The sequence below is a fragment of the Leptonychotes weddellii genome, chromosome 3 (assembly GCF_054177405.1).
Source record: "Leptonychotes weddellii isolate Sample4059 chromosome 3, ASM5417740v2, whole genome shotgun sequence".
NCBI classification, from domain to species: domain Eukaryota; kingdom Metazoa; phylum Chordata; class Mammalia; order Carnivora; family Phocidae; genus Leptonychotes; species Leptonychotes weddellii.
Window position 1 is genome coordinate 99,283,622 of NC_138371.1, and position 27,558 is coordinate 99,311,179.

At 35.8% G+C, this 27,558-nt stretch overlaps 1 protein-coding gene across 5 annotated transcripts in view; it reads right to left on the reverse strand.

The window, feature by feature from the left end:
* Window positions 1–27,558, reverse strand: part of MAP3K2 (mitogen-activated protein kinase kinase kinase 2) — an 89,322-nt gene that overhangs the window by 22,163 nt on the left and 39,601 nt on the right. For 4 of the 5 annotated variants that reach the window (XM_081814648.1, XM_081814646.1, XM_081814650.1 and 1 more), the window contains 10 exons: window positions 17,413–17,481; window positions 15,067–15,185; window positions 14,168–14,208; window positions 12,737–12,836; window positions 9,309–9,422; window positions 8,838–8,925; window positions 3,320–3,450; window positions 2,433–2,512; window positions 988–1,055; window positions 720–812 (listed from right to left, as the gene is read on the reverse strand). In XM_081814648.1, the coding sequence (XP_081670774.1) occupies window positions 720–812; window positions 988–1,055; window positions 2,433–2,512; window positions 3,320–3,450; window positions 8,838–8,925; window positions 9,309–9,422; window positions 12,737–12,836; window positions 14,168–14,208; window positions 15,067–15,185; window positions 17,413–17,419 (841 nt within the window). In that variant the 5' untranslated portion in view covers window positions 17,420–17,481. The remainder of the gene's footprint in view (window positions 1–719; window positions 813–987; window positions 1,056–2,432; window positions 2,513–3,319; window positions 3,451–8,837; window positions 8,926–9,308; window positions 9,423–12,736; window positions 12,837–14,167; window positions 14,209–15,066; window positions 15,186–17,412; window positions 17,482–27,558) is intronic. The other variant, XM_081814649.1, reaches the window with a different exon arrangement.

Sequence of the window (27,558 nt, forward strand, 5' to 3'; positions counted from 1 at the left end):
CTGAAAGTATTTAAAATTTGTAACATAAAGTACAGATGTTTGCCTTGTGACTAGACTTGACTAGGCTAAGAAACAGAAATAGCGATACTTATTTGATTACATGTTTTAAACTTAAGAGTATTTTCTTTTCAAGTTCAAGGAAATATCCTTAACACTGAATCATGAAGTCAAAAATGAAAATACAAGGAAGAGAAAAGGTAAAAAAAAAAGCAGAAATGAAAAGTGGGGAAGAACAAGATCTGAATATGAATTCAAACAATCTCTTTTGTTAAAACACACACACATTCTAAAATCACTGCACTCCCTTACTTCTGGATAAAAAGAAAAAAAAATCTACTTTATTCTTATTCTTTATTCTTATTCTTATTTGTTCTTATAAGAACAAAAATTAGAAAATTTATAAGTAGCACCTTTTTTTCCTTATAAGTACAATGCAAGTATGAATTTCGTCATCAAAGAGTAATTTCCTAGTTAATATCATTTTTAATTACAACTTTTCTTTTAAGGGAAAGGTAAGTATTACGAGGTAAGTTGGCATAAACCTAAGATGTTATTATAGTTTTAGTTACCTAATTCCTTTCAAAAACTGTTTTCAGCAGAAAACTAAATGATTTAGGAACAAATTTATTTCTAATGGTTTATGATATTTTGTAAAATTTTTATTTTATTTTTGAGATCTTTAACAAGCTGTTCTTGTGGTCTAACTGCCAGAAACTTACCATCATTATAGTCTTGATGGTGATATGAAACATGATACCTTCTTGGGTATGTTCCTCCTTTTCCAAATTTCTCAAAGATAGGGTTATCATAGTCTATTGAGAAATAAGAAAGTCATAGGTTATAAAAAAGTAAAATATCCCTAATTTTAAATAAAAAACACATTTACACATTTTTATTCATTTTTTAAAAAAATTCCCCTCTCCCTCACAGCCAAAGCATTGTTTAATGACATAAATATTTAAACATTTAGAATACGGATAGTCTAACCTGAAAATTCCTGATGATTATCTGGGTAGCTCTGAGCCCTAGGCATTCGTGATTTTGGATAGCTCTCTCTAAAAATAAAAAATGTCATGTTAAATGAACAGAAAGCATGTGAATAAGACATTTAAAATATAAGTGTATGTATGTGTAGAAATTATACATATATATACATATACATAAGAATAAAGGAGCTCAGTCTGAAATGTTAACTGAAAAAAAGAGACTTCTTTTTTAACACTAATTTGGTGCATGGAGGCAAAAGCCTGGCTTTTAAAATCAACCCACAGGGTATAGCAGTAAAAATGGTAAGTTTTGGAATTATGGATGTTGGCAAACACCTGTGTTTCAAACCTAGCTCTACCACTTAACTAGCAGTTGCAACCTTGGCCTATCACCTTTCTGAGACTTTCCATATCTATAAAAACAAGATAATAATTTCCAACTCATCAAGTGGGTATGTATACATAGTGCTCAGGACAGTGTCTTTTAAATATTAAGTGCTCAATATACAGCTTTCACATTACTATTTTCCTGAATTTCTTAAATGTTTCAAATATCTATCTTGAGGTAGACATGGGCACAAAGGTTTCCTGTGTACAGGTAAAAGAAAATTAAATGTGTACTCCCATAAAGTATTAGTTATATTTTCAGAATTTGCTCCAAAAAGAAATCCCAGAGGAGATCAAATAGGTAAAGATTTTATGGACTCTGTGCGCTATATGTAAACACTGTCTTATTGAGACCCGGAGAGGAGCACCTATAACAAAAAATTCACAGTTGCAACTTCACCCAGGTTATATTCCTGAACAGCTATTTCACAAAACAAAAGTACTTAAATTTTAAATGACACTCAACATATTGGGCCACAATTACCAAGAAAGTAAGCTATCTATAATTTAGTGCCAGAATGAACGTAATCCTGAACAGGTGAAACAATTCAAGAAATCTCCAAAACTAAATGTATTTTTTTAAAAGATTTATTTATTTATTTGAGAGAGTGCGTGCACACATGCACACATGCGGGGGGGAGGAGAACGGGGAGGGAGAGAGAGTCCCAAGCAGACTCCACGCTGAGCACAGAGCCCTACATGGGGCTTGATCTCACGACCCTGAGATCATGACCTGAGCTGAAATCAAGAGTTGGAAGCTCAACCAACTGTGCCACCCAGGCACCCCACAAACAGAGTTTTAAAAGTAAACATACATAAATTCTAAGTTTGCATTTAGCTTCAAACACACAATTTTAGGAAGCAAAATACTCATTATAATCAGATATCATTTTATCTGATAGAGATACTGAGCCCCAGGAGGTTAAGCGATTTGTCCAAACTGTGAAAAAATTCATTTGCCCTAAGTATAGACAAGTACCAATTACACTCCTCTAACATGCTATATATACACATATTTACCCACATATATTAAAAAATAAAAAGTACAATCAATATTACCCATCCAAAGGACTATCAAGTGATGGACAACTTCCTGAGCCAGAATTTTCAGGGCTGCTCAAAGACAATGGGTCCAGCATCTAGAAAAATAAAGAGTTCCTCCATGATTCAATATGATATAACCAGAAGTTACTGGTTTCTTTTAAACAGCTTTACTGAGATATAATTCACATAACATAAAATTCACCCATTTAAAGTGTACAATTTAGTGGTTTTTAGTATATTGAGAGTTGTGCAACCCTCCTCAGTATCTGAGAACACTTTCAGTACCCAAAAGACCCCATATCCAATAGCAGTCACCTCCCCCCAGAGTTACTGATTTTTTAATGTTTTAAATGTAGTGATCCCTTATAGGTAGGTAACTTCAAAATTTCCTAAGAGAAAAATATTTTCTCTATAGACTGCTGGCTAAACAATTAAAAGCTAAAAGATTTCACATAACTTTGCTCACTCAACACTGAACAATAGCCCCACTCAAACTGAGAATAATGACACCATGACTACTACATTATTAAAACATTTAAAAATGTTTTACAAAGTTGACAAACCTAAGCTTCACAAAGTTAAATATCTGTAGTTTTACTGTATCTTTCAAATGTCAAAAATCTGAATGTTAACCCCACGATTACAAACAAATGCATTCATTTATTTATAGATGAGCAAAGTAAGAAAACCAGCCTTATTCCAGCTTTGTTTATACATGAATGCACACAGGCACACATAAGTTAGTTGGCATTTTCCTGTGTGTTTTACTATTTTGTTCATGTAAGAGGGAAGATATGGGATGGGAGAAGAAGTCACACACACAAAGGAAACCAGCCAAACCACACAAATCCTGACAACAACCCTTTAAACAAAATGAAAAATGACATCCAACTTTTGCTTACTTGGTCCATGCTCTCTGGAATGAACTCTCCTTCACTGTTGATACTGGTGAATGACCCATTCCGGGCAACCTGGTGTAATTCATCTGGAATGTATCCTGGGGGAGGGGAGCTTCTATCTCTACTAGTGGGACCTCAAAGGGAAAAAATTATACAATTTTACAAATTTCAAAGGGGAACTAATTTTTGTTTCAATTAAATATGCACACAGGATTTCTGGACTGCAGTACCAATAATTTTAGCTACTGAAATTCAGTTTTATTAAAACTTCTCCAAACATTCATTTCTATAAATCTTCAAATGTATTTATACATTTTTCAACTCCCATCCCACTATAATTATTAACCTCACTGTAATATTCATTTATACTTATTAGGTGGTATGTTCCTCTAACTGCTGACAACTGCATTATGGGGCTGATATTATAATAAAGATTTTTAGATGCCACTGGTTCTGAAGTTCCAAGGGTCATTTGCACCTAGATATATGTTACCCTTTAACAGAACTGATGGAAGGCATCATAATGTAGTGGAAAAAATGTGGGCTTTAGACCTCAGACTGTTTAAATCTCAGTTCTAGCTATTTACCAACTGTATGTCTTTAGTAAAGTTACCCAATCCCCAGAAACCTATTTCCTCATCTGTCAACATAAGACTAAATCCCTCCTCTCTTAGAGAACAAACTGGTAGTTGCCAGAGGGAAGGTGGGTATGGGCATAGGTCAAACAGGTGAGGGGAATTAAGAGTACACTTATCTTTTTTTTTTTAAAGATTTTATTTATTTATTTGACAGAGAGAGGCAGTGAGAGAGGGAACACAAGCAGGGGGAGTGGGAGAGGGAGAAGCAGGCTTCCCGCGGAGCAGGGAGCCCGATGCGGGGCTCGATCCCAGGACCCTGAGATCATGACCTGAGCCGAAGGCAGACGCTTAACGACTGAGCCACCCAGGCGCCCCAAGAGTACACTTATCTTGATGAGCACTGAGAAATGTACAGAATTGTTGAATCACTAAATTGTATGCCTGAAACTAACATAACACTGTATGTTAATTATACCTGAATTTAAAAAATAGATTAAAAAATATATAAAGCCAACACCTAGGGTAAACAAACAAAAAAAGACTAAATCCCTCCTTTGCAAGGGTATTGTGGTGGTAAAATTACTCATACTGAACATATGCTATGCACATTTGGCTCCATGATGCTCTTTCCATACCCTTTCCTTAATCTTTAGAAACCTAAAGGGGCGCCTGAGTGGCTCACACGTTAAGCGTCTGCCTTCAGCTCAGGTCATGAGCACTGTGAGCCCTGTGTCTGGCTCCCCGCTCAGCGGAAAGCCTGCTTCTCCCTCTCACACTCCCCCTGCTTGTGTTCCCTCTCTCACTGTCTCTCTCTCTGTCAAATAAATAAATAAAATCTTTAGAAACCTAAAGTGATATACGCAACTAATGAATCGTTGAACACTACATCAAAAACTAATGATGTACTGTATGTTAGCTAACTGCAAAAAAAATAAATAAATTTTAAAAAAACCATAGAAACCTAAAGTGAGATTACTTCTTAAATCACTTAGGCCATAGTAGTGTTTTCAAATTGGAATCCTGAATCCTATTCTTGGGTACTTTAAAATTAGGTTTTATGACAAGCCATATTCCTGGCATTTAAATTTCTTCACAGTTCAGAAAATGAGAAAATCTAATATAGTTCATCTAATAAATCACATCATTTCTTATGAGACAATAATCCACCTTATTTTTACCTGGTTTATAGAAATAACACTATGTTTAGTAACACAACTCTCCCCTTTTCTCTGAATATTTTGAAATTAAACTATTAAAAAAAAAGACACGAGGAAGTTATGTAAGCATTTAAGTTTTGGTCAGATTTAAAGCAAAAAGGCTTTGCCTTATAAAAAGGGGTCGCTGTAAGATATGCCGCATTTGTCAGTGAGGAGATAGGGAGAAAGAGAACAAAATGATTACCAAGAGATGTGCAAAGAAAAGATAACTTTCTACTTGGTTCTGAAATAATTAGGAACTCAACTCTGAGTCAGGGGTTTACTTAAGCTTTGTAACAGCTATGATCACACTGTTGCTAGTATTTTTATTCCTTCCATATACTCTTGTTTATAAAAAAAGATCAATATACTCATTACTAAAAGGAGATAGGGAAGAAAAACTGCTAGATGAAGTTTCTTCATCTCCTTACTTGATAATCCATTTTTCTTCTCATTTATTTATTTTATTTTTACTGAAGTCTAGTTGACACACATGTTAAAACAGTTTCAGGTATACAACATAGTGATCTGACAATTCTTTTTTTTCTTTTTTTTTTTTATTCTTATGTTAATCCCCATACATTACATCATTAGTTTTAGATGTAGTGTTCCATGATTCATTGTTTGTGCATAACACCCAGTGCTCCATGCAGAACGTGCCCTCCTCAATACCCACCACCAGGCCAACCCATCCTCCCACCCCCCTCCCCGCCAGAACCCTCAGTTTGTTTTTCAGAGTCCATCGTCTCTCATGGTTCATCTACCCCTCCGATTTCCCCCGCTTCATTCTTACCCTCCTGCTACCTTCTTCTTCTTCTTTTTTTTTCTTAACATATATTGCATTATTTGTTTCAGAGGTACAGTGATCTGACAATTCTAATGCTCACCACTGTAAGTGTAGTTAGCATCTATCGCCATGTTATTACAGTATTATTGACTATATTCCCTACACTATGCTTTCATTCTCCGAGACTTATTTTATATGTTATTACAGTATTATTGACTATATTCCCTACACAATGCTTTCATTCTCTGTGACTTACTTATTTTATATGTTATTACAGTATTATTGACTATATTCCCTACACTATGCTTTCATTCTCCATGACTTACTTATTTTATAACTGGAAGTTTGTGCCTCTTAATCCCCTTCACCTATTTTGCCCAACTCCCCAATCCCCTGACAACCACTAGTTTGTTCTCTGTATCTAATAGTCTGGTTATTTGCTTGTTTATTCATTTGTTTTTTAGATTCAACATATAAGTGAAATCATATGGTATCTGTCTTTCTCTGACTTATTTCACTTAGCATAATACCCTCTAGGTCCATCTGTGTTACTGCAAATGGCATGATCTCATTCTTTTTTATGGCTCAGTAATATAGCATTGTGTGTATATATATATATATAAATATATATACACACCACATCTTATCTATTCATCTATCCATGGACACTTAGGTTGTATCCATATCTTGGCTATTGTAAATAATGCTACAATAAATACAGAGATGCATATATCTTTTCAAATTAGTTTTTCTTCGAATTTCTTCGCATTTCATTTTCTTTACCAAAAGACACAAGAAGAGATGTTCAATATCACCATCATCAGGGAAATGTAAATCAAACCACAATGAGATATCACCTCACACCAATCAGAATGGCTAAAATCAACAGCACAAGAAACAACAGCTAGAGAAAAAGGATGTAGAAGAAACCTTCATGAACTATTGGTGGCAATATAAATTGGTGTATCCACTGTGGGAAAACGTATAGAAGTTCCTCAAAAAATGAGAAATTAAACTACCATATGACCATGCAATTCCACTATTGGATATGTATACCCAAAGATAACCCATTTTTCTTAACTTTTGTTGGTAATGGGTATCCCAATGCACTCTTGGTTAAGACCTCCACACCAGCATACACTCCATCCCAAAGGTAGTTTTTCCTATAGCTATCTTTTATGAAAATAATTGAAGAGAGTAACTGTCAATAAATAAGGAAAAAAGATGATGGTCGTATCTATCAAAGCCATTCCAAGTGTAAACAGGTGCCAATAAAAGGTCAATAATTTTCTACATTACAATTTCCAGTTTCTTCTTATGCTAGCACTGAACTCAAATAAGAATATTTATTAGTAGGACAAGAGGTATTCAGTACAGTTTTAATTCAAAATGAACTTAAAATGTCAATTTAACTAGTGCATTCAGCTTATTCTAATGCAACTAGAGTGAATTGACAGTTTTTTACTTTAAAATGATAAATACTATAATGTGATAAGGGAATGAAGAAAGAAATGTATGCTTAATAGCAGTCATGTTTTCTAGTTTGAAAAGCAAAATGTTCTTTAAAAGTGTTCTCTTAATTTATTGCCACAAGAATCTCATGATTTAAAGATGAGAACAAAGTTACTGGTCTCAAGTTAATTAGAGAGCTGGAATTTGAATTTAGGTATCCCTAATGTTCTTTCAGCAAAATTCTAAACTATAACAAAATATATCTGAATGAAGGTAAGCAATTTCTATTTTACTTGTATATCATATCTCTGCTGCTCACATTTCCAGCATTTCTGGAACCAAAAGTAGGACTTATGTAAGACAGATACTTAGAAGGAAGTAAGTCATAAAATAGCTTCTTCTGGGGGACCAAAACAGAAGATGAATAACAGATTTTGGGGGAGTCCCACACACCAATTTAATCTTTTGTTATTAACAATCCTCTTACCTTTTTTTTTTTTTTAAAGATTTTATTTATTTATTTGAGAGAGAGCACAAGGTGGGGGAGGATCAGAGGGAGAAGCAGACTCCCCGCTGAGCAGGGAGCTCCATGCAGGACTCGATCCAGGGACTCCAGGATCATGACCTGAGCTGAAGGCAATCGCTTAACCAACTGAGCCACCCAGGCATCCTGTTACCGGTCCTGGATTCCTAACCACATCTCTTATTCTGCCCCCTCTTCTGCTTTCTCCCTCTCCAGTCATCTGTTTCACCTCCTCTTCTACTTTTCCCTTTCAAATCCATCCCTCACATGTTTTCATGCTGTCTTTAATGATCACATTCAATGCCCTTTCTGTTAAAAAACATTTATACCAGTGGTTTTTGAGCAATGTAATATTTTTATCATATAAAAATAGAGATTATCAATGTTTTACACTAACTGTGGTATGAAGTTAGAGCCAAAGAACTGGGGAGTTTAGAGCACCTCTGCCTTGCCCACACCTCTCTACTAGACCTCCTTCAAAACTGACAATACACAGGATCCACTGTTTCTCTGTATACTACAAGTTTAATTTTAACAATCTATTATTAATGTCAAATACTAATAAAGCAATAATCTGGAAACTCTTAGCAATTCATTTTGATAGTACTGCAATGACTAAAACTTTGAGAAAGGCTTATGAACTTAGTCCATCTATTAATTTTAGTATATTAGAATTACTTATTTTAATTTCTTCCCTCCGATTTGTACAATTAAGACCTCTTTGAGGTTCTACTTAAATTTGTTAAATATTAAAATACCCTAGATACATAAAGAAAACAAATATTTAAGTTGGAGATTGCTAATCTTTTAACACTTGACATAACTTTTCAAGGAACATCAGAAACTAGAACATAGTTGAGAAAAATTACAGAGTACAGAGGTAGGCTACTATTTATCATGGCTATGTTTAGGTGTTACCCTACATTAAAGGATGGAGAAGAAACAGAACTTGCCCGTTTTATGGTTCAGACACTAGCATTCTTACCTATTATAGAAAGCCGCTTTTTCCTCTCTGCTCCAAATACTGTGTTATCTAAATCTTCTAGTGATGGCAATGGTTCTAAATTAGTAGCCTACAAAGGAAAAAGGATGATTAATGCTATTCTTCCCCTTTGGGGCTTCAAACAGAATCCTTTCCCCTATCAAATACAACCTAGATATTCTATATCATTTGTAGGTCTTATCAAATCTACTCTTTGAAATTATAATTCCAGCATAATTCTTCCCAAGTTCTCAGTATTTCTATTAGTTTCATATGTACAGTATATTATACTCATTTATAATTTTGGCTAGTTTTGAAGAGCAAGGATATTAAGCTATAGCAATTCAATATATAAGTTTACATTTCATTATACTGAAAAAGTATCAATGATTACAGAACGTAACTATGTTTCATATACTGACTTTCACTGGCATAAATCCTATAATCCTTATTGAAAGAAGTCTCAATTCATACCTGTGTACTTCCGTTTATTACAAGTAATATCTTGAGGCTCTTCATATGAATACTACGATCCAGCAGTTCCACAGCTTTGTCCAAGTCATCTTGGGTAGTTAATGGAATTACCAACTAAACAAAAAGGAACATAATGAATCATGCCAACCATCCCACCAGGTCAAGTCCTTTCAGGAGCATCTCTGTTACTATGGAATTACAAATTTCAAAATACCCTGGCTCTTTGATTTGTTAGTATAATGAAATTCTGAATAAATAAATGTATTTAGATCATTTCACTCTTCCCATCCTACCACTAAAATCATAGACTGAATAAGGACAATTTTTTTTTTGCTTTATTAATTAAATTCTTCTAGAAAACACATTTAAAAATTAATTTCCTAGGATATTCCCATAAAGTTCCAAAACATAAAGTATAGTATCTTCATCCCAAAACAGCATTAAAGAACACACACAAAAACTATATAAAATAAAGGTACTATCTTTCATCTGCATTGATGAAACTCACGTTTTTCTCTATAGTAACTACGTATTTGCATTCTCAACTAGAGTGCTTATCAACATCTCAAATACAATAAACATCTATAGCAGTTGCCATGGAGGGGGCCACTAGCAATGTACCTGCAATCTACAATCCACTTGGGGCTCTCATCTCTGACCCTGGTGACTTGACTGAACTCTAAACAAATAAGCTAAATGGGTCAGCCACCCAAAGTAAACCCTAAATGTGGATATGTGCTTTCACTAGTTCTCTCATGGGTCAGATGTTATAAAGGACAAAAGCAGGGGTGCCCGGGTGGCTCAGTGGATTAAGCAGCTAACTCCTGATTTCAGCTCAGGTAATGATCTCAGGGTCCTGGGATCGAGTCCCGTGTTGGGTTCCACACTCAGCAGGCAGTCTGCTTGAGGATTCTCTTTACCTCTCCCTCTCTTGGCCACCCCCCACCCCCCAGTTCACATGCATGCATACTCACTCTCTAAAATAAATAAATCTTTAAAATAAATAAAGGACAAGAACACCTAAGAAGTCTATGAGAAAGCATGATTTACACAACTTAAGAAAATAAAATTTTTTTTTTTAAAGATTTTATTTATTTATTTGAGAGCGAGAATGAGAGAGAGAGAGCACATGAGAGGGGGGAGGGTCAGAGGGAGAAGCAGACTCCCTGCTGAGCAGGGAGCCCGATGCGGGACTCGATCCTGGGACTCCAGGATCATGACCTGAGCCGAAGGCAGTCGCTTAACCAACTGAGCCACCCAGGCGCCCGAAAATTAAATTTTTTTTAAATGTAAACTTAGTAGCTAAAGACAACTGTCAATAATCTTCCTCAATTCTAGGAGCTAAACAGATAAAATATTAACAAATTATGTCAAACTAATTTCATTTTTCTTGATAGACCTACAAGACTGGTAGATCAAGACAATACTGCAGTCTTAAAATATCTTGACACTTTAGAGTTTTCCATTATATAATTTTAGACCAAACAAAAACAAAGATATAACCTGATTTCCCTAAAATCATACCATGAAATAAAGAATCAAATTCAAGTCTATTTATGTAGGAAAAGATTCTAGGAAACACTGGTAGGGGATTGGGGAAGTCAGGGAAGGAGGCCCATAAAGGGTGTGTTATCCAGCAAGTTACCACTGTGGTTAAGAGGAACCCATCCATCCCCACCTCCCACCCCATCCTTGAGTCTCATTCTCCCATCACCCCCTGGCACCCCCACATGTACTTTAGTGTAGACACTACAGCTGTACCTCTGAAAAGCCCTCAGAGTCTTAGGGGCTGGCAGCTGGAAATAAGGCCAGCACAACAGAAATAATAAGTGCCAACACAGGGCCAGGCAACAAGAGGTGTTCATGGCTAATTAAAAACCCAAAAAGTATTTGAAAAATAAAATCTTAAGGTATTACTATAGTATGATACTCATCACTTTGTTCAGCGATATTATTTGTTTGTATACAGATTTTTACTTTATCAAAATATTTTCTGCTTTCATCTATAAGTGGTTTCTTTAGACAAACTAATTAGCATATTTTTGCTTTAAATAATAATTCATTTGAAAATCTCATATTTGAAAATATTTTATTTGCACAATTCTTTAATATTTGCAAAGAACTTTCACATGTTTTCAAAAGTTAATTTTTACTAAGCTCTCTAGAGTTACTCCATTCCCATTGGCATTTTTTCTATTCTTAAAACACATTAGTCTTTTCCATCTTAGGATCTCTGTAGGTACTTTTCTCAGCTGCTCTCAGCCCTCTCTCTTGAGGGGTATGTTCTTCCCCTCAAACTATTTGCAAGTTTGGCTTTTCAACCTCAAGTCTCAGTAATTAAATATTACCACCAGAGTTCTTAGTACTATCTAAACAGAACACCTACTGCCTTGCCTTTATTCTTTTTCACGGTATTTTATGCATGTCCTTCAAAGAACCTCATATATTTGAACAACTCATTGTTTAATTGCCTGCTTTTACCACAAATCTATAAACTCCATGTGGGCTGCAATTCATAAATCACAGCATTATGCCTGCCAAATTCAGCAAGTATTTTCTGAGGAAAACAACAAATTAACCAATCAACCAAACTGTCCCTGAAAATTTTAAGATTCAAGATCTTGAGATCTCATAGGATCTGAAAGAAACCTCAGAGATTATCTAATCCAATCTGAGTTTTACAGAAAGTTCAAAAGGGGATTTTCCAGAACACAGAGCTCCTCACTGCCAGAGCAAGCCCTGGGATCACATGTACTGACTCACAAACATAAACATAATGATCTAATCATGTCCTAACCAACACGAAAATAATCCTTTTAAACTTTTAACTAAACTACCTGACTACTAAAGCTCTATTGTCTCTGTAGCCAAGTGCAGAGTATGAGAAAAAAATATAGTTCATCAAAAAGTACACAGAGTGATAATAAAACATAAATAAGCAGCAAACTTTTTTAAAAAAAGATTTTATTTATTTATTGAGAGAGAGTGTGTGCACGTGCAAACTGGGGGAGGAGCAGAGGGAGAGGGAGAGAGAGAATCTCTAGCAGACTCCCCACTGAACAGGGAGCCTGACTTGGAGCTTGTTCTCACAACCCTGAGATCATAACCTAAGCCAAAATCAAGAGTCAGACACTTAACTGACTGAGCCACCCAGATGCCCCAGGAGCAAACTTCTAAGTAATACATATATTTCCTCCTTCAATATATTCTCATTCAATTATTTGCACAGTAGCATCTTTAAATACCTTCCACAATGGGAAAAAAATCCATTTCAGTTAGTTAAAATTTACAAATTTACTTGGAGTATTTTATTTCTCTAACATACCATAACCTTATCAATCCCTAAATAAACATTCCTAAAAGTCTCTTAAATGAACATACTACTTTCCAAAATAAGAGCTACTGAAAGTTAAACTGTGCAAGTTTACCTCATTATTGGTATAATGGAGATCCATAGACTGTCCAAAGGCAATTTTAGCTTTAGATCTCAGGTCTTCCAGTTTAACTGGTCTGGGGAACTGAAGAATTCTATACAGACAGAATTTTAAGATAATTAGTTTTCTTAAATATATTAAGTAACATATTTACAACAGTTATCTCTTCGGTAGAGAAAGACAAAATTAAGTCTGGAATTGTTTTATGAATATTAAAAAGCAACTGTAAAACGTTCATTGAAGAAAGTGATTAAAATTAAACTTAACTATTTGACATCTATATAATGGAATGCAATGAAACTGTTAAAAAGAATAAAGTTGTTCCTTGGGGATTTAAATTTTGATTTCTGTACCCTTATCAACTCAACATTTCTGAACATCTATATATAATTTAAGTCTATCCCCAAAATAATAATTTTTTAAAAGTTAAAAATTTTAAATTCTAATATTTTCTTCCTCTGTAGCAAAGGATTAGCCTGTACTGCCCATGGGAAGCATGCACCTAAGCTTGGAGATTTCTACACCAGACTGTAAAACTCTGTAAGTGGGAGGGACCATGTCTGTTTCACTCACCTTATTCCTTCATGGCCCAGTACTTATAGTACTTAATAAATAGTGCTCAGTGAATGGAAAAGAACTGAAGTAATATCCATAAAAGAACAATAAATAGGGGAAAAGTAAATTGGACAGCAGGATGGTATATCTGGTATAACCCATTTTTACAGACATCTCTGTGTAAAGCATTTTTACATCTTCAGGTTATATGACTTACAAGCCTTTTTAAAGTCTTAAAACGGATAGCTCTTTCATTAAATGAATTTAATGAGACACTAATAACAAATGAAATCCCATCTTCTTTAACTCCTACTAGGCCTTGTTAGCAATTTTGTTGTCAACCACCACCCCGCCCCCGACCACTGCACTAAGATATAGATACCCAGTGGAAGACTAGGCTTATCCCTTTGCTGATTAATTTATAGCCACCATTCCAACTCATCTTTCTCAAAGCTACTAATTAAATACATGTCATATGATTGAGGTCTCTCAATCAAAATTATGAATGTTAACTCCATGTACATAAGTTCTACATAATATCTGAAGGGATGATACAATTACAATAGGAGAAATATATTTAATTTCCCCTGAGTAAAAATAAAAGGAAATGGTAATGTTTAAAGGCTGCATTATGCAATGACCTTTTTTATTTCCTAAAATAAAAACATTAATCGTTTCTTATGTTTAGCCTAAATTTTGACAGATTCTATTTTAAGTCTAAGTACATGTTACACATTACCAAGCACTATTCCATTCTCAATTTGTAAGCCATGAACCTCCACTAAAGTCCAGAAAAAGAACCTCTAATGGCTTTAATTATGACTCATTTGATTAAATCAATAAACTGACACGTAATGTTTCTTTCCTTACCTTTTTTCCCCTCTATGTTCAAATTTGACTCGAACATCATTCTGTAATGAAAGAATAAATCATTTCAGAGATCAGATAAAATTTCTAGAATTTCTAGGTCATTTTTTTTCTTAGTCACTCCTTTTTTTGTTTGTTTTTTTCCACTTGGTCACTCATTTAAAATAGAGCAGGAGGAAAGGAGGTTTCATTTTTAGTGTGAACTCCAATCAACTGATAGTGTCCACCAAAGAGCTGACTTGAGAACTGTGTTGCTGAATCTGGGCTGAAAGCAAAGAGCACCAAGATCTCTTAGTGTTAGCACCATGGGTATGAGACACTTGCTAATCCTGTTGGATGGAAATATAGAATACTATAGCCCCACTTTTTGTGTTGAACATCCCAAACAAATTTTATTTATAAAAATCAAAATGATACTCATTTGTAAATAGAATAATATACTATTTTTAAACAAAAACAATTTGCTTATCTTAAGTGCTTTAAGAATGGATGAAATATCAGCATTAGAGAGCAGTTACCACATTAAATGAAACTCTAGCACACCCATTTGGAAAAATGTATGACAAACAACAAAATATTTAACTTAAAAGTGTAAAAGATGGGCGCCTGGGTGGCTCAGTTGGTTGAGCGACTGCCTTCGGCTCAGGTCATGATCCTGGAGTCCCGGGATCGAGTCCCGCATCGGGCTCCCTGCTCAGCGGGGGGTCTGCTTCTCCCTCTGACCCTCTCCCCTCTCATGCTCTCTCTATCTCATTCTCTCTCTCAAGTAAATAAATGAAATCTTTAAAAAAAAAAAAAAGTGTAAAAGACAAGACACTTTAACAAACCGTCTCTAAGCTCATGATATTCAAGACAACTCATATAACAACAATATGTATTTATTAAAATATTAAAACAAATACCTGCTTTTTTGGTGATGAAGATTTTGTTTTTCTGGTTTCCTGTAAAGATAAAGCTGGTCGACTGGCTTTATGAAGAACAGCCAAATCTTGCATGATTGAGTTCAAAGCTTGCTGATCATCTAAGTATTTTCAAAATAATATATACACAGAATTATAATTTCAATATTTATCACAGATATCAAACACAAAATTGATCATGAAATTTAATGCAAAATGCATTAATTTAACACAAAAAATGCATCTAGGACATTTTCAATGCCTACACTGTTATTTTGGTGAAATAAAATTTTTAATTATTTAAAAACTAAAGGCAGGGGCGCCTGGGTGGCTCAGTCGTTAAGCACGTCTGCGGCTCAGGTCATGGTCCCAGGGTCCTGGGATCGAGCCCCGCATCGGGCTCCCTGCTCAGCGGGAAGCCTGCTTCTCCCTCTCCCTCTCCCCCTGCTTGTGTTCCTTCTCTCGCTGTGTCTCTGTCAAATAAATAAATGAAATCTTTAAAAAAGATAAAAATAAAAAATAAAAACTGAAGACAAATAACATTAAAACTGCACTTGACTCAAGCACTAGCATCACACTAGATTTGACATTTAAGGCAAGATAAAGCCATTCTGATTCTTCTAACAATGTAACATCCTAGTATATGTGTCAAAACAGCCCCATCACAACAAATTACTTTCTGTGACTCCTAAATAAAACATCAAAAGAACATCTAAAATTTTAATTAAAGCAAGTTGGGTGGGGAAAAAATAAAAGACTTTCATCATTATTTGGCATTTATGTTCAAAGTACGAATTCCTTTTAGAGTTTTTCATCAATACTTCAAGTCAGAAACAAAAGGCCTTATCTGTGGATAATGACCTACTGATATTTGGAAGTGTTTTCTTGAACTTCCTCACCATAAAGTTCAACAAGACTACAAACATTTAACAGACTATTTAATGATCTCAGCCAGTAACAACTTAAAAAGTAATAATGTAAGAAAAACGCATTCCTTAGAAAATAGTAGTGAATCCATAAAACTAAGTGAAAAGATCATGAACCATGAACTTTTAATTTCTTCCAAATATATCAAAAATTTCTTTCTAAGATGTAAGCATGAATCTCCTAGTAATACCAATTACATGCTCTCTGGAAAAGTTCAGAGACAATTTAATTGATTTTCACTAGTAAATCAATTCTACTAATGATAATCAGCAAATGGTCAATAAAGGAACTGAGGGATTTTTACAGTTTACATTTTAAAATGTAACTACTTTGGTGAGCAGTAATTTATGTTTCAGAATAGTAATAATTAAAACATCTTTATTCTGTAAGGAGAAACCACTAAAAAGAATGTGGCAATTCAATGGCTTCATTAGCCTTTCAAACACACAAATAGCTAACTTCTCTAATGTATTATTTTTTTATAACACTCAATATATTCTGCTCTATAATGAAACTATTTGCATATTAAAATTAAAATTAATGGTGCCAGAGGCTTATTAATAAATTCCAGGTTTTAAATTTTATAATCCTTTACAAACTATTCTTTAAAAAAATAAAATTTCATCATGTTAGCTTAGCCAAACAGCAACTGAGCTAGTTGGGTATAATGTAATCACAAAGTGCGTTCTGTCCACAGGTCTAAACCAGACTGTGTTATTTATTGATAAAAATAAATCTGCCCTTAAGGAAAAAAATTAGCTGAGAATGATCTCAATTGCAATAAAATTATCTCATGTAACCTTCTTGAGAAAAGTAAGATCCTTAATCCTATACTGGGGAGAAGGGAATTCTAATACTTACATGTATGTATATATGTTCTAATTATTTTCTTCATTAGGAAAAACTTAAACACTTGAATTTAGAAATTTTCTCATGTTTAACATCACAATACCAAAATAAATGTCTGGCTTAAATCTCCTATCACATTTATATATACTAATTTCCTTGTTTAAAAAAAATGAGTACATTTTTTCTACTGTAGATGTAAAAAAGTAAAGAGGACCATTTGAATAAAAGTAACTTCTTAGGTAGATGACATACAAACGAAGGGCAATTTAAAAGGTTTCTTCATCTAGTATTCCCTCTGGACATCAGACTCTAAGTAAGTCCCAATCCTTCTTAGCAGTTTATTTTGAATGTCCCTACTAGGATATCCTGCATGACATGCTTATTCCAAATCTGTAACTTAACTCAAAAAGTGCTTTAATCAAAAATCTATTAAGTAAATAAATACAAAACATTATATAAGTCTACATCATAAAACTTCATTTTAAAAATGTTTTTCATACACACAGAGAAAAATTTTTCTTCCCCATTTTATCCCTTAATTACAGACAAAAGTTGCTTTTAGTTTGAACTCACCCATCATGGCAACCAGCTCAACAATTTGAAAATTAGGAAAATGGTTCTTCCATCAGCATTCTTTACTGCCTTAGGAAGAGAAAAAATGAACACATTAGTAATAAAAAGAAAGAGAAGAGGCAGCCACACACAAAAAAGTCAGAATAAATAACAATGAGAATAATACAATATTAATACTTTATACACTTTGCTAGGGAGAAGTGTTTTTTGCAAAATACTGAATTATTGAGAATGAACTAAGGATCATTATTATATCCCACATTAAATTTAACTCAGTATTTTTCAGGATCCTACCTAAGCTAGAAAAAAACCCAGAATTTTTCAAAGTAAAAAATCTTTTTTTCCTTCCCCTTGCCCAAAATAAAAAATCTTTTTTTATTAAAAGATTTTATTTATTTATTTGAGAGAGAGAGCAGGGGAGGAGGAGAGGGAGAGGGAGAAAGAAGGGGAAAGAATCTTAGGCAGACTCTGCGCTGAGTTCAGAGCCTGACTCAGGGCTTGATCTCACAACCCATGACATGATGACCTGAGCCAAAACCAAGAGTTGGACTCTCAACTGAGCCACCCAGGTGCCCTAGAAAAGTCAAAAATCTTAGGAATAATCCAATAAACTCAAATTCCTACAGGGCAGATATAAAAATGAACAGAAAAAGGGCGCCTGGGTGACTCAGTTGGTTAAGCGACTGCCTTCAGCTCAGGTCATGATCCTGGAGTCCTGGGATCGGGTCCCACATCGGGCTCCCTGCTCAGTGGGGGTCTGCTTCTCCCTCTGACCCTCTTCCCTCTCTTGCTATCTGTCTCTCATTCTCTCTCTCTCAAATAAATAAATAAAATCTTTAAAAAAAAAAATGAACAGAAAAGGTCATGTTTAAGGACAAAAAAGGAGAACATCAAAAAAATAGTAAATATCTACAAAAATTCTCTCTTCCAAAAAAGAAAAAATTGTCAGAATCAACTTTTTCAGAACTCTAGAACTACCCAAAGGCTTGCAGTAATCTGGGCAGCACTTAAGAATCTTGGTAAAAAGAGAGCCTCTGGGGGCGCCTGGGTGGCTCAGATGGTTAAGCGTCTGCCTTCGGCTCAGGTCATGATCCTGGAGTCCCTGGATCGAGTCCCGCATCGGGCTCCCTGCTCAGTGGGGAGCCTGCTTCTCCCTCTCCCTCTGCCTCTCTCCCTGCTCATGCTCTCTCTCTCTCTCTCTCTGTATCTCTGTGTCTCAAATGAATAAATAAAAAAATCTTTAAAAAAAAAAAAAGAGAGCCTCTGACCTTTCCTATTCCTATCTCTACCCTTACCCCTAGCTCCAAAATAGCAATGTAAACCAACAGTCCACAGTCACTGTGAAAATAAGCAGCTTGACTGCCACTGAAGAGGGCAGAAAGGGACTGGAACTTCTTCAAAGTCCGATTCCAAAAAAAATGCCATACAACCAGGGGCGCCTGGGTGGCTCAGTTGGTTAAGCGACTGCCTTCGGCTCAGGTCATGATCCTGGAGTCCCGGGATCGAGTCCCACATCGGGCTCCCTGCTCAGCGGGGAGTCTGCTTCTCCCTCTGACCCTCTTCCCTCTCGTGCTCTCTGTCTCTCATTCTCTCTCTCTCAAATAAATAAATTAAATCTTAAAAAAAAAAAAAAATGCCATACGACCTATCTAGTGGTTGGTCAATAGAACCAACTTGAAGGCTGATTTTATTTAACCTGACTAAAGTTCTTCCAGTGCAAAGAGCTTGGGGTGTTTGCTGAAACCTACCAAGAACAACTGCTGCTATCTCAATGGTCTGAGAAAGGGGAGAACTGCTGGGGCAAAAAATAGGTTTTAGACAAGTTGAGGAATGAGATTTCAGTAAGGAGGTCTGAATAGCTCCAACAGATTCCTGGGACTCTGAAAGTCAAACATATGCCCAGAACTGTTGCATAATCAAGAAAGGCCAAAGGAGGCCCTAGGCTTTCACCTAACAACTGAACTAACTGAGCAATCTTCAATGACCACACACAACACAGAATATAAACTTTAAAAAAATTAGTGCCCAAAAGTCACTAAACAAATTAAGAACAATAAACAAAACACACTGGAATGGGAGGGAAATCTGATTTGGGATTTGGGAAATCTGATTTGGGAGGTGACATACTATTTTTTTCAAGAAAAAATTATGAGATATATAAATACAGTATGACCCATACATGGGGGAAAAAAGAAACCAGCAGAAACTGACTGTGAGGGAGCCCAAATGTTGGACTAACTAGACAGAGAGATTAAATCAGCTATTTTAAATATGTTCAAAGAACTAAGGAAGTCATGACTAAAAAACTGAAGAATGTATGAGAATGAGGACTCATCACAGAGAATGTCAATAAAAAAACAAGAATTTTAAAAAGGTACCAGACAGATATTTCAGAGTTGGAAAATATAGTATCTGAAACCATTAAGCACACCAACATATGCATAATGGGAGTCCCAAAACAAGAGGAGAAAAAGAAAGGTGCATAAAGACTATTTCAAAAAATAATAGTGAAAAACTTTCCAAATTTGGTGAGAAACAATTTACACACCCAAGAAGCTCAACCAACTACAGGTAGGATAAAATCAAAGTGATCTACACCTAGACACATCACACTAAAACTGTTAAAAGATGAAGAATCTGAGAGCATCAAGAAAGAAGGAACTCATCATGTACAAGGGATGCTTAAGTGATTTTCCGTGATAACCTAGGAAGGCAGAAAGCAGTGGATAACATTCAGAGTTCTGAAAGAAAAAGACTACCAACCAAGAATTCTATATCCAGCAAAACCATCCTACAAAACTGAAAACAAAATTAAGACATTCTTACATAAACAAAAACAGAGAATTCATTCTAAGTAGAGCTACCCTACAATAAAATCTTTAAAAAAAAAAAAAATACAAAAGGAGTCCTTCAGGCTAAAATATAAAGGACACTGGACAGTAAATCCAATCTACATGCAGAAAGAGCATGAGTAATGGTTATTAATTATATATCTAAAGATAAAAGACCACAAAAATGTTTTTTGTTTCTTTTCATTTTTTCTATATGTGAATGTGATAGGCACAAAAATGTTCCACCCCAAAGGTGTCCATATCTCATTTCCTAGAACGTTTACATATATATTACCTTACATGGCAAAAGGAACTTTGAAAATATGATACATTAACAAATTTTTTTTTTAAAGATTTTATTTATTTATTTTACAGAGAGAGACACAGCGAGAGAGGGAACACAAGCAGGGGGAGTGGGAGAGGGAGAAGCAGGCTTCCGGCGGAGCAGGGAGCCCGATGCGGGGCTTGATCCCACGACCTTGGGATCATGACCTGAGCTGAAGGCAGTCGCTTAACGACTGAGCCACCCAGGCGCCCCGATACATTAACAAATTTAAGATGAGGATTACCCTGGATCATTGGGGTCAGACCTAACATAATCACAGGGATCATTATAAATAAAGGAATAAGCAGGAAAGTGAATGTCAGAGTGATGCTGCATAATAAAGTCTTGATCAGTCACTTTTGGCTTTGAAGATGGACTGGGATAGCCATGAGCTAATGAATATGGCAGCTGCTAGAAAGTGGGAAAGGCAAGAAAAATGAATTTTCCCCTAGAGCCTCCAAAAGGAGTACAGCAATGCTGACAACTTGATTTTAGCCCAGTGAGACTCATTTCAGACTTCTGACTTCCAAAACTTTAAGACAATAAACTTAGGTTGTTTTAAGCCACCAAATTTGTGGTAACCTGTTACAGCAGTATGTAGTGAGTATTTAAGACCACACCCAGTTTCTATGACTTGCTAGAGAACTCAAAAGACTCAGCAATAGAGCGCCTGGGTGGCTCAGATGGTTAAGCGTCTGCCTTCGGCTCAGGTCATGATCCCAGGGTCCTGGGATCGGGCCCCACATTGGGCTCCCCTGCTCAGCGGGAAGCCTGCTTCTCCCTCTGCCTCTCTCTCTCTCTCTGTCTCTTATGAATAAATAAATAAAATCTTTAAAAAAAAAAAAAAAGACTCAGCAATATAGTCACACTGACAAGCTATAACTTATTATGGCAAAAGGATACAGAGAAAAATCAGCAAAGGGAAAAGGCACATGGGGCAAAGTCCAGGGAAGATCAGGGCTAGCTCTTAAGGATCTTTTTTTAATAGAGTCACATAGGACACAGTTAATTGTTCCTGCCCCCACCCAGACATGAGTTATGACAACACATGTAAAATGTCACCAACCAGGAAAGATAAGAGACTCGGTACCCAGGGTTTTTATTAGAAGCTGATCAATAGATATCCTCTGCCCAGCACATACGAAAATTCCTAACTCCCAGAAGAAAAGCAGGTGTCCAGCGTAAACTATACTGTTTGTATAAGGAGCTTAGGCACAGTGAGCCATTATTAGCAGTTAGGCAGGTGTGAACCCTGATAAGTCTTCAGATGCTAGCCAAGGGTGGACCTCTGAAGCAGTTCATTCTAACGATATGCAATGAGGCCTACTATGTTAATTCTTTTCTACACAAGCAACAAAAGAAATACACAGGTTTAAAGAAACTGCATAAAGCAATGATGTAAAGTGTTTTGTTAGGCACATAATATATAATTTGTATAACAACAGCACAAAGGAGAAGAGTGGAGTTATATAAAAAAGTGTATGTGTATTACTATAATTAAGTTGGTATAAACCCAAACTACATTGTGTTAAATTATTAATTTTAATCCCAGTTCAACTATACAAATAAACTTTTAAAAAGTTGCAAAAAAAACAGAAGAAATAAATTAGCATACTAGAAAATATCTAATGCAAAAGAAAGCAATAAAAGAAAAATGAGGAACAAAAAAAAGACATAACACACATAAAACACCAATATAAAGTACCAGATATAATTCTACCCATGTATAATTACATTAAATATAAGTGGAATAAACAAACCATTTAAAGAATACAGATTAGCACAACAGATTAAAAAGCACTGATCCAACCATATGCTGTCTACAACAGACACACTTCAGATTCAAAGACAAAAAAGAATAAAAGTAAAAGATGGAAAAAGATATACCATACAAGCAGGAGTCAGAAAAGCCCTGCAGTGGTTATACTAATAGAAAACAAAATGGAATGCAAAAATTGTTATTAGACACAAAGGAGAACATTTATAATGAAAACATGGCCAGCTCATCAACAATATATAGCAAATATAAACATGTATGCACCTAACAACAAACTCTCAAAATACAGGGAAAAAAAAATTACAAAATTGAAAGAAATAGATAATTAAAAAATAATAGTTGCAAAAAATAATAGTTGCAGATTTCAAACCCCATTTTCAACAAAGGATAAAATAGAAAAATCAGTGAGAAAACAGAAGACTTGAGTAACACTATAAAACTTTGACTATTAATAGACATCTATACAACTTCAACCCCAAAACAGCAGAATACACATTCTTCAGAAATGCACATAAAACATTTTCCAAAACAGACCATATGTTAGGCAATAAAACTAATCCTGGTAAGTATAAATGGACTGAAGTCGTATGAAGTATGTTCCCTGACAACAATGCAATGCAATCAGAAACTGATAACAGAAGGAAATTTGGGAAATTCACAAATGTGTGAAAATTAAACACACCACTAAAGAACCAAAGAGTCAAAAAAGAAGTGATGAAAAAAATCAGAAAATACTTTTGGATAAATGAAAATGAAAACATACTGACACTTACCGGATGCACCTAAAGTACAACTTAGAGAGAAATTTGTAACTATAAATGCTCATATTAAAAAATGGCAAGGATCTTAAATCAGTAACCTAAACATCTACCTTAAGACCCTGGAAAAAAGAGCATTTGAAACCCAAAGCAAGCCGAAGGAAGGAAACGATAAGGATTAGAGTGGAAATAAACTAGGAAATAAAACAATATAAATTTTTAAAACCAATGAGACAAAAAATTGGTTCTTTAAGAAGAGAAATAAAATTAACAAACTTTTAGAGCTAGACTAATGAAGAAAAAAGGAGAAAAACACAAAGAACTAAGCTCAGGATTAAAGACAGAGCATTACTATCAACCTTACAGAAAGAAAAATAAGCAAATACTATGATCTATATTTCCAATAAACTAGATCACCTGGATGAAATAAATTACTACAAACTACCAAAACTAACTCAAGAAGAAATTTAGAAATCTGAATTCAATATAAAAATTAATCAGACTGATTTAGAAATGAAAACTTTCGGCAAATAGAAGTCAAAACCAGATGCCTTCAAACTTTTAAGGAAAACTTACCACAAATTATTAAAAGATAGAGAAAGAGAAAGAGTACTGAAACCAGTATTACTCTGATAACCAAACCAGAGAAAAACATTACAAGAAAACTAAATAACCAAATGAATATAGATATAAAAGTCCTCAACAAAATACTAAAAAAACCTAATCTAGAACATGAAAAAAAGAAATTATACACTATGAACATGTGGGATATATCCCACAAAAGCAAGGTAGGTTCAGCATATAAATATCAATGTAATAAACAGCATTAATAGAATAAAGGACAAATTTTTTTTACTGGGGAAGATGGCAGAGGAGTAGGAGACCTAAATTTCGTCTGGTCCCAGGAATTCAGCTAGATACGGATCAAACCATTCTGAACACCTACGAACTCAACAGGAGATCAAAGAAAAGAATAGCAGCAACTCTCTGAACAGAAAAGCGACCACATTCTGGAAGGTAGGACGTGCAGAGAAGTGAATCGAGGCGATGTTCGGGAAGACAGACGGTGGGGGGGGGGGGCCTCTGTCAGCCCCTATGGGCAAGTGATAGAGCAGCAGAGCACAAAATCAAAAATTTTACAAGTCTGCTCCGCTGAGAGACGCCCCTCCAGGGGCTAAGCGGGAGGTGGAATCCTTGCTGGGACAGTGTGGTCCCAGCACCCCCGGGGTCACAGAAACACCGGGGGTGCCTGAGTGCGGCAGAGCTCCCAGGTATTGGAGCAGGGAAGCCAGCTACAGAGACGGAACCAAGGAGTGGGCTCTCAGGTCAGGGTTGCCATAAACTGTGACACAGTAGGGCCACTGCTCTTCCAGCAGGGACCCAACAAGCGGAAGATCTGGGGAGACTCCCCTTCCTCCCCCAGGAGGAGTGGCACAGGAGCGCACTAAAAAGGATTTGCTGGGTTTGGAGACTCCACATGGGGTCATGTGCCAGAGAGAGAAACGCTGAGTCACAGGCCAGGTGAACACAGAGTACAGCCAGAGACTGGGGAGACAGGAGTGACTGACTGCTTTTCTCTGGGGGCTCACTGAGGAGTAGGGCCCCTGAGTTCTCGGTCCCTCCGGGGCTGAGACTGGGAGGCTGCCACTTCACTCTCGTCCTCCAAAGCTGTACGGAAAGCTCGCAGGGAACAAAAGCTCCCAAGAGCAAACCCGAGCAGATTACTTAGCACAGACCGGCAAGGGGGGTGCAATTCCGCCTCCGGCAAAGACGTTTGGAAACCACAGCAACAGGCCCCTCCCCCAGAAGATCAGGAGGAACAGCCAGCCAAGACCAAGTTTACCAATCAATGAGAACGGCAGAACTCCAGCGCTAGGGGAATACTGCACATAGAAATCATGGCTTTTTTCCCATAATTCCCTTTATCAACCAAAATCTTATCAATTCCTTTTTTAAAAAATCTTTTTTATTTTTCATTTTTAGAGTCATATTCTATCCCTTCATAGTAGTTAACCTTATTTTTAGTATATATGTATAAGATGTTCTCTCTTTAAAATTTTGGGATACAGTTTCTTCTAACAGACCAAAATATACCCAAAATCTCTAGTGTATGACTTTGTTCTATTCTGCTGCCTGATCACATTCTCTTTTTTAATCCTCTTCTTTCTTTATTCAACCAACTTCTTATCTTATCAATTCTTTTTATGAAATTACAATCATATTCCATCCCTTCATAGTATTAACCCTTATTTTTGTACATATATTTTTCTTTCTTTAAAATTTTGAGAGGTACTTTCTTCTAACAGAACAAAATACGCCCAAAATCTAGTGTGTGGCACTGATCTATGCACCAGACTGATCATGTTTGATCATATTCTGTTTTGTTTTTTGTTTTTGGCTTTGTTTTTATCTTTTTCTTTTTCTTTTTTTCTTTCTTTCCCTTTCTCTTCTCCCAGTTTCAGGTCTCTTCTGATTTGTTTAGTGTATATTTTCTGGGGACACTCTTACCGTTAGCATTTTGGTCTCTCATTCATCTATTCTCCTCTGGACAAAATGACAAGATGGAAAAAAATCACCTCAAAAAAAGGAACAAGAGGGAATACCAATTGCCAGGGACCTAATCAATAGGGACATTAGTAAAATGTCGGAACTAGAGTTCAGAAGGACGATCTGAAAGATACTAGCTGGGCTTGAAAAAAGCATAGAAGATATTAGAGAAACCCTTTCTGCAGGAATAAAACAACGAAAATCTAACCAAGTCGAAATCAAAAAGGCTACTAATGAGGTGCAATCAAAAATGGAGGCTCTAACTGCTCGGATAAATGAGGCAGAAGAGAGAATCAGTGATACAGAAGACCAAATAATGGAAAATAAAGAAGCTGAGAAAAAGAGAAATAAACAAGTACTGGATCACGAGGGCAGAATTCGAGAGATAAGCGATACCATAAGATGAAACAACAATAGAATACTTGAGATCCCAAAAGAAGAAAGAGAGAGAGGGGTAGAAGGTATACTGGAGCAAATTATAGCAGAGAACTTCCCTAATTTGGGGAAGGAAACAGGCATCAAAAGCCAGGAAGCACAGAGAATCCCCCTCAAAATCAATAAAAACAGGTCAACACCCCGACATCTAATAGTAAAACTTAAGAGGCTCAGAGACAAAGAGAAAATCCTGAAAGCAGCTTGGGAAAAGAGATCTGTAACCTACAATGGTAGAAACATTAGATTGGCAACAGACCTATCCACAGAGACCTGGCAGACCAGAAAGGATTGGCATGGCATGATTATTCAGAGCACTAAATGAGAAAAATATGTAGCCAAGAATACTATATCCAGCTAGGCTGTCACTGAAAATAGGAGAGATAAAAAAGCTTCCAGGACAAACAAAAACTAAAGGAATTTGAAAACACGAAACCAGCCCTACAAGAAATATTGAAACGGGTCCTCTAAGCAAAGAGAGACCCTAAAAGTAACACAGACCAGAAAGGAATACAGACAATATACAGTAACAGTCGCCTTACAGGCAATACAATGGCACTAAATTCATATCTTTCAATAGTTACCCTGAATGTAAGTGGGCTAAATGCCCCATTCAAAAGACACAGGATATCAGACTGGATAAAAAGGCAAGATCCATCGATATGCTGTCTGCAAGAAACTCATTTTAGACCCCAAGACACCAACAAATTGAAAGTGAGGGGGTGGAAAACCATTTATCATGCCAATGGACATCAAAAGAAAGCTGGGGTGGCAATCCTTATATCAGACAAATTAGATTTTAAACCAAAGACTGGAATAAGAAACGAGGAAGGATGCTATATCATAATTAAAGGGTCTATCCAACAAGAAGATCTAACAACTGTAAATATTTATGCCCCTAACATGGGAGCAGCCAATTAATAAAAGCCGATTAATAACAAAATCAAAGAAACACATCTACAATAATACAATAATAGTCGGGGACTTTAACACCCCCCTCACTGCAATGGACAGATAATCTAAGCAAAAGATCAACAAGGAAGTAAGAACTTTAAATGACACACTGGACCAAATGGACTTCAGATATATTCAGAACATTCCATCCCAAAGCAAAAGAATACACATTCTTCTCAACCAACAGAATACACTTTCTTCTCAAGTGCACATGGAACATTCTCCAGAATAGATCACATCCTAGGTCATAAATCAGGTCTCATCTGGTACCAAAAGACTGGGATCATTCCCTGCATGTTTTCAGACCACAATGCTTTGAAACTAGAACTCAATCACAAGAGGAAAGTCGGAAAGAACTCAAATACATGGAGGCTAAAGAGCATCCTACTAAAGAATGAATGGGTCAACTAGGAAATTAAAGAAGAATTTAAAAAATTCATGGAAACAAATGAAAACGAAAACACAACTGTTCAAAATTTTTGGGATACAGCAAAGGAAAGTATGTAGCAATACAAGTCTTTC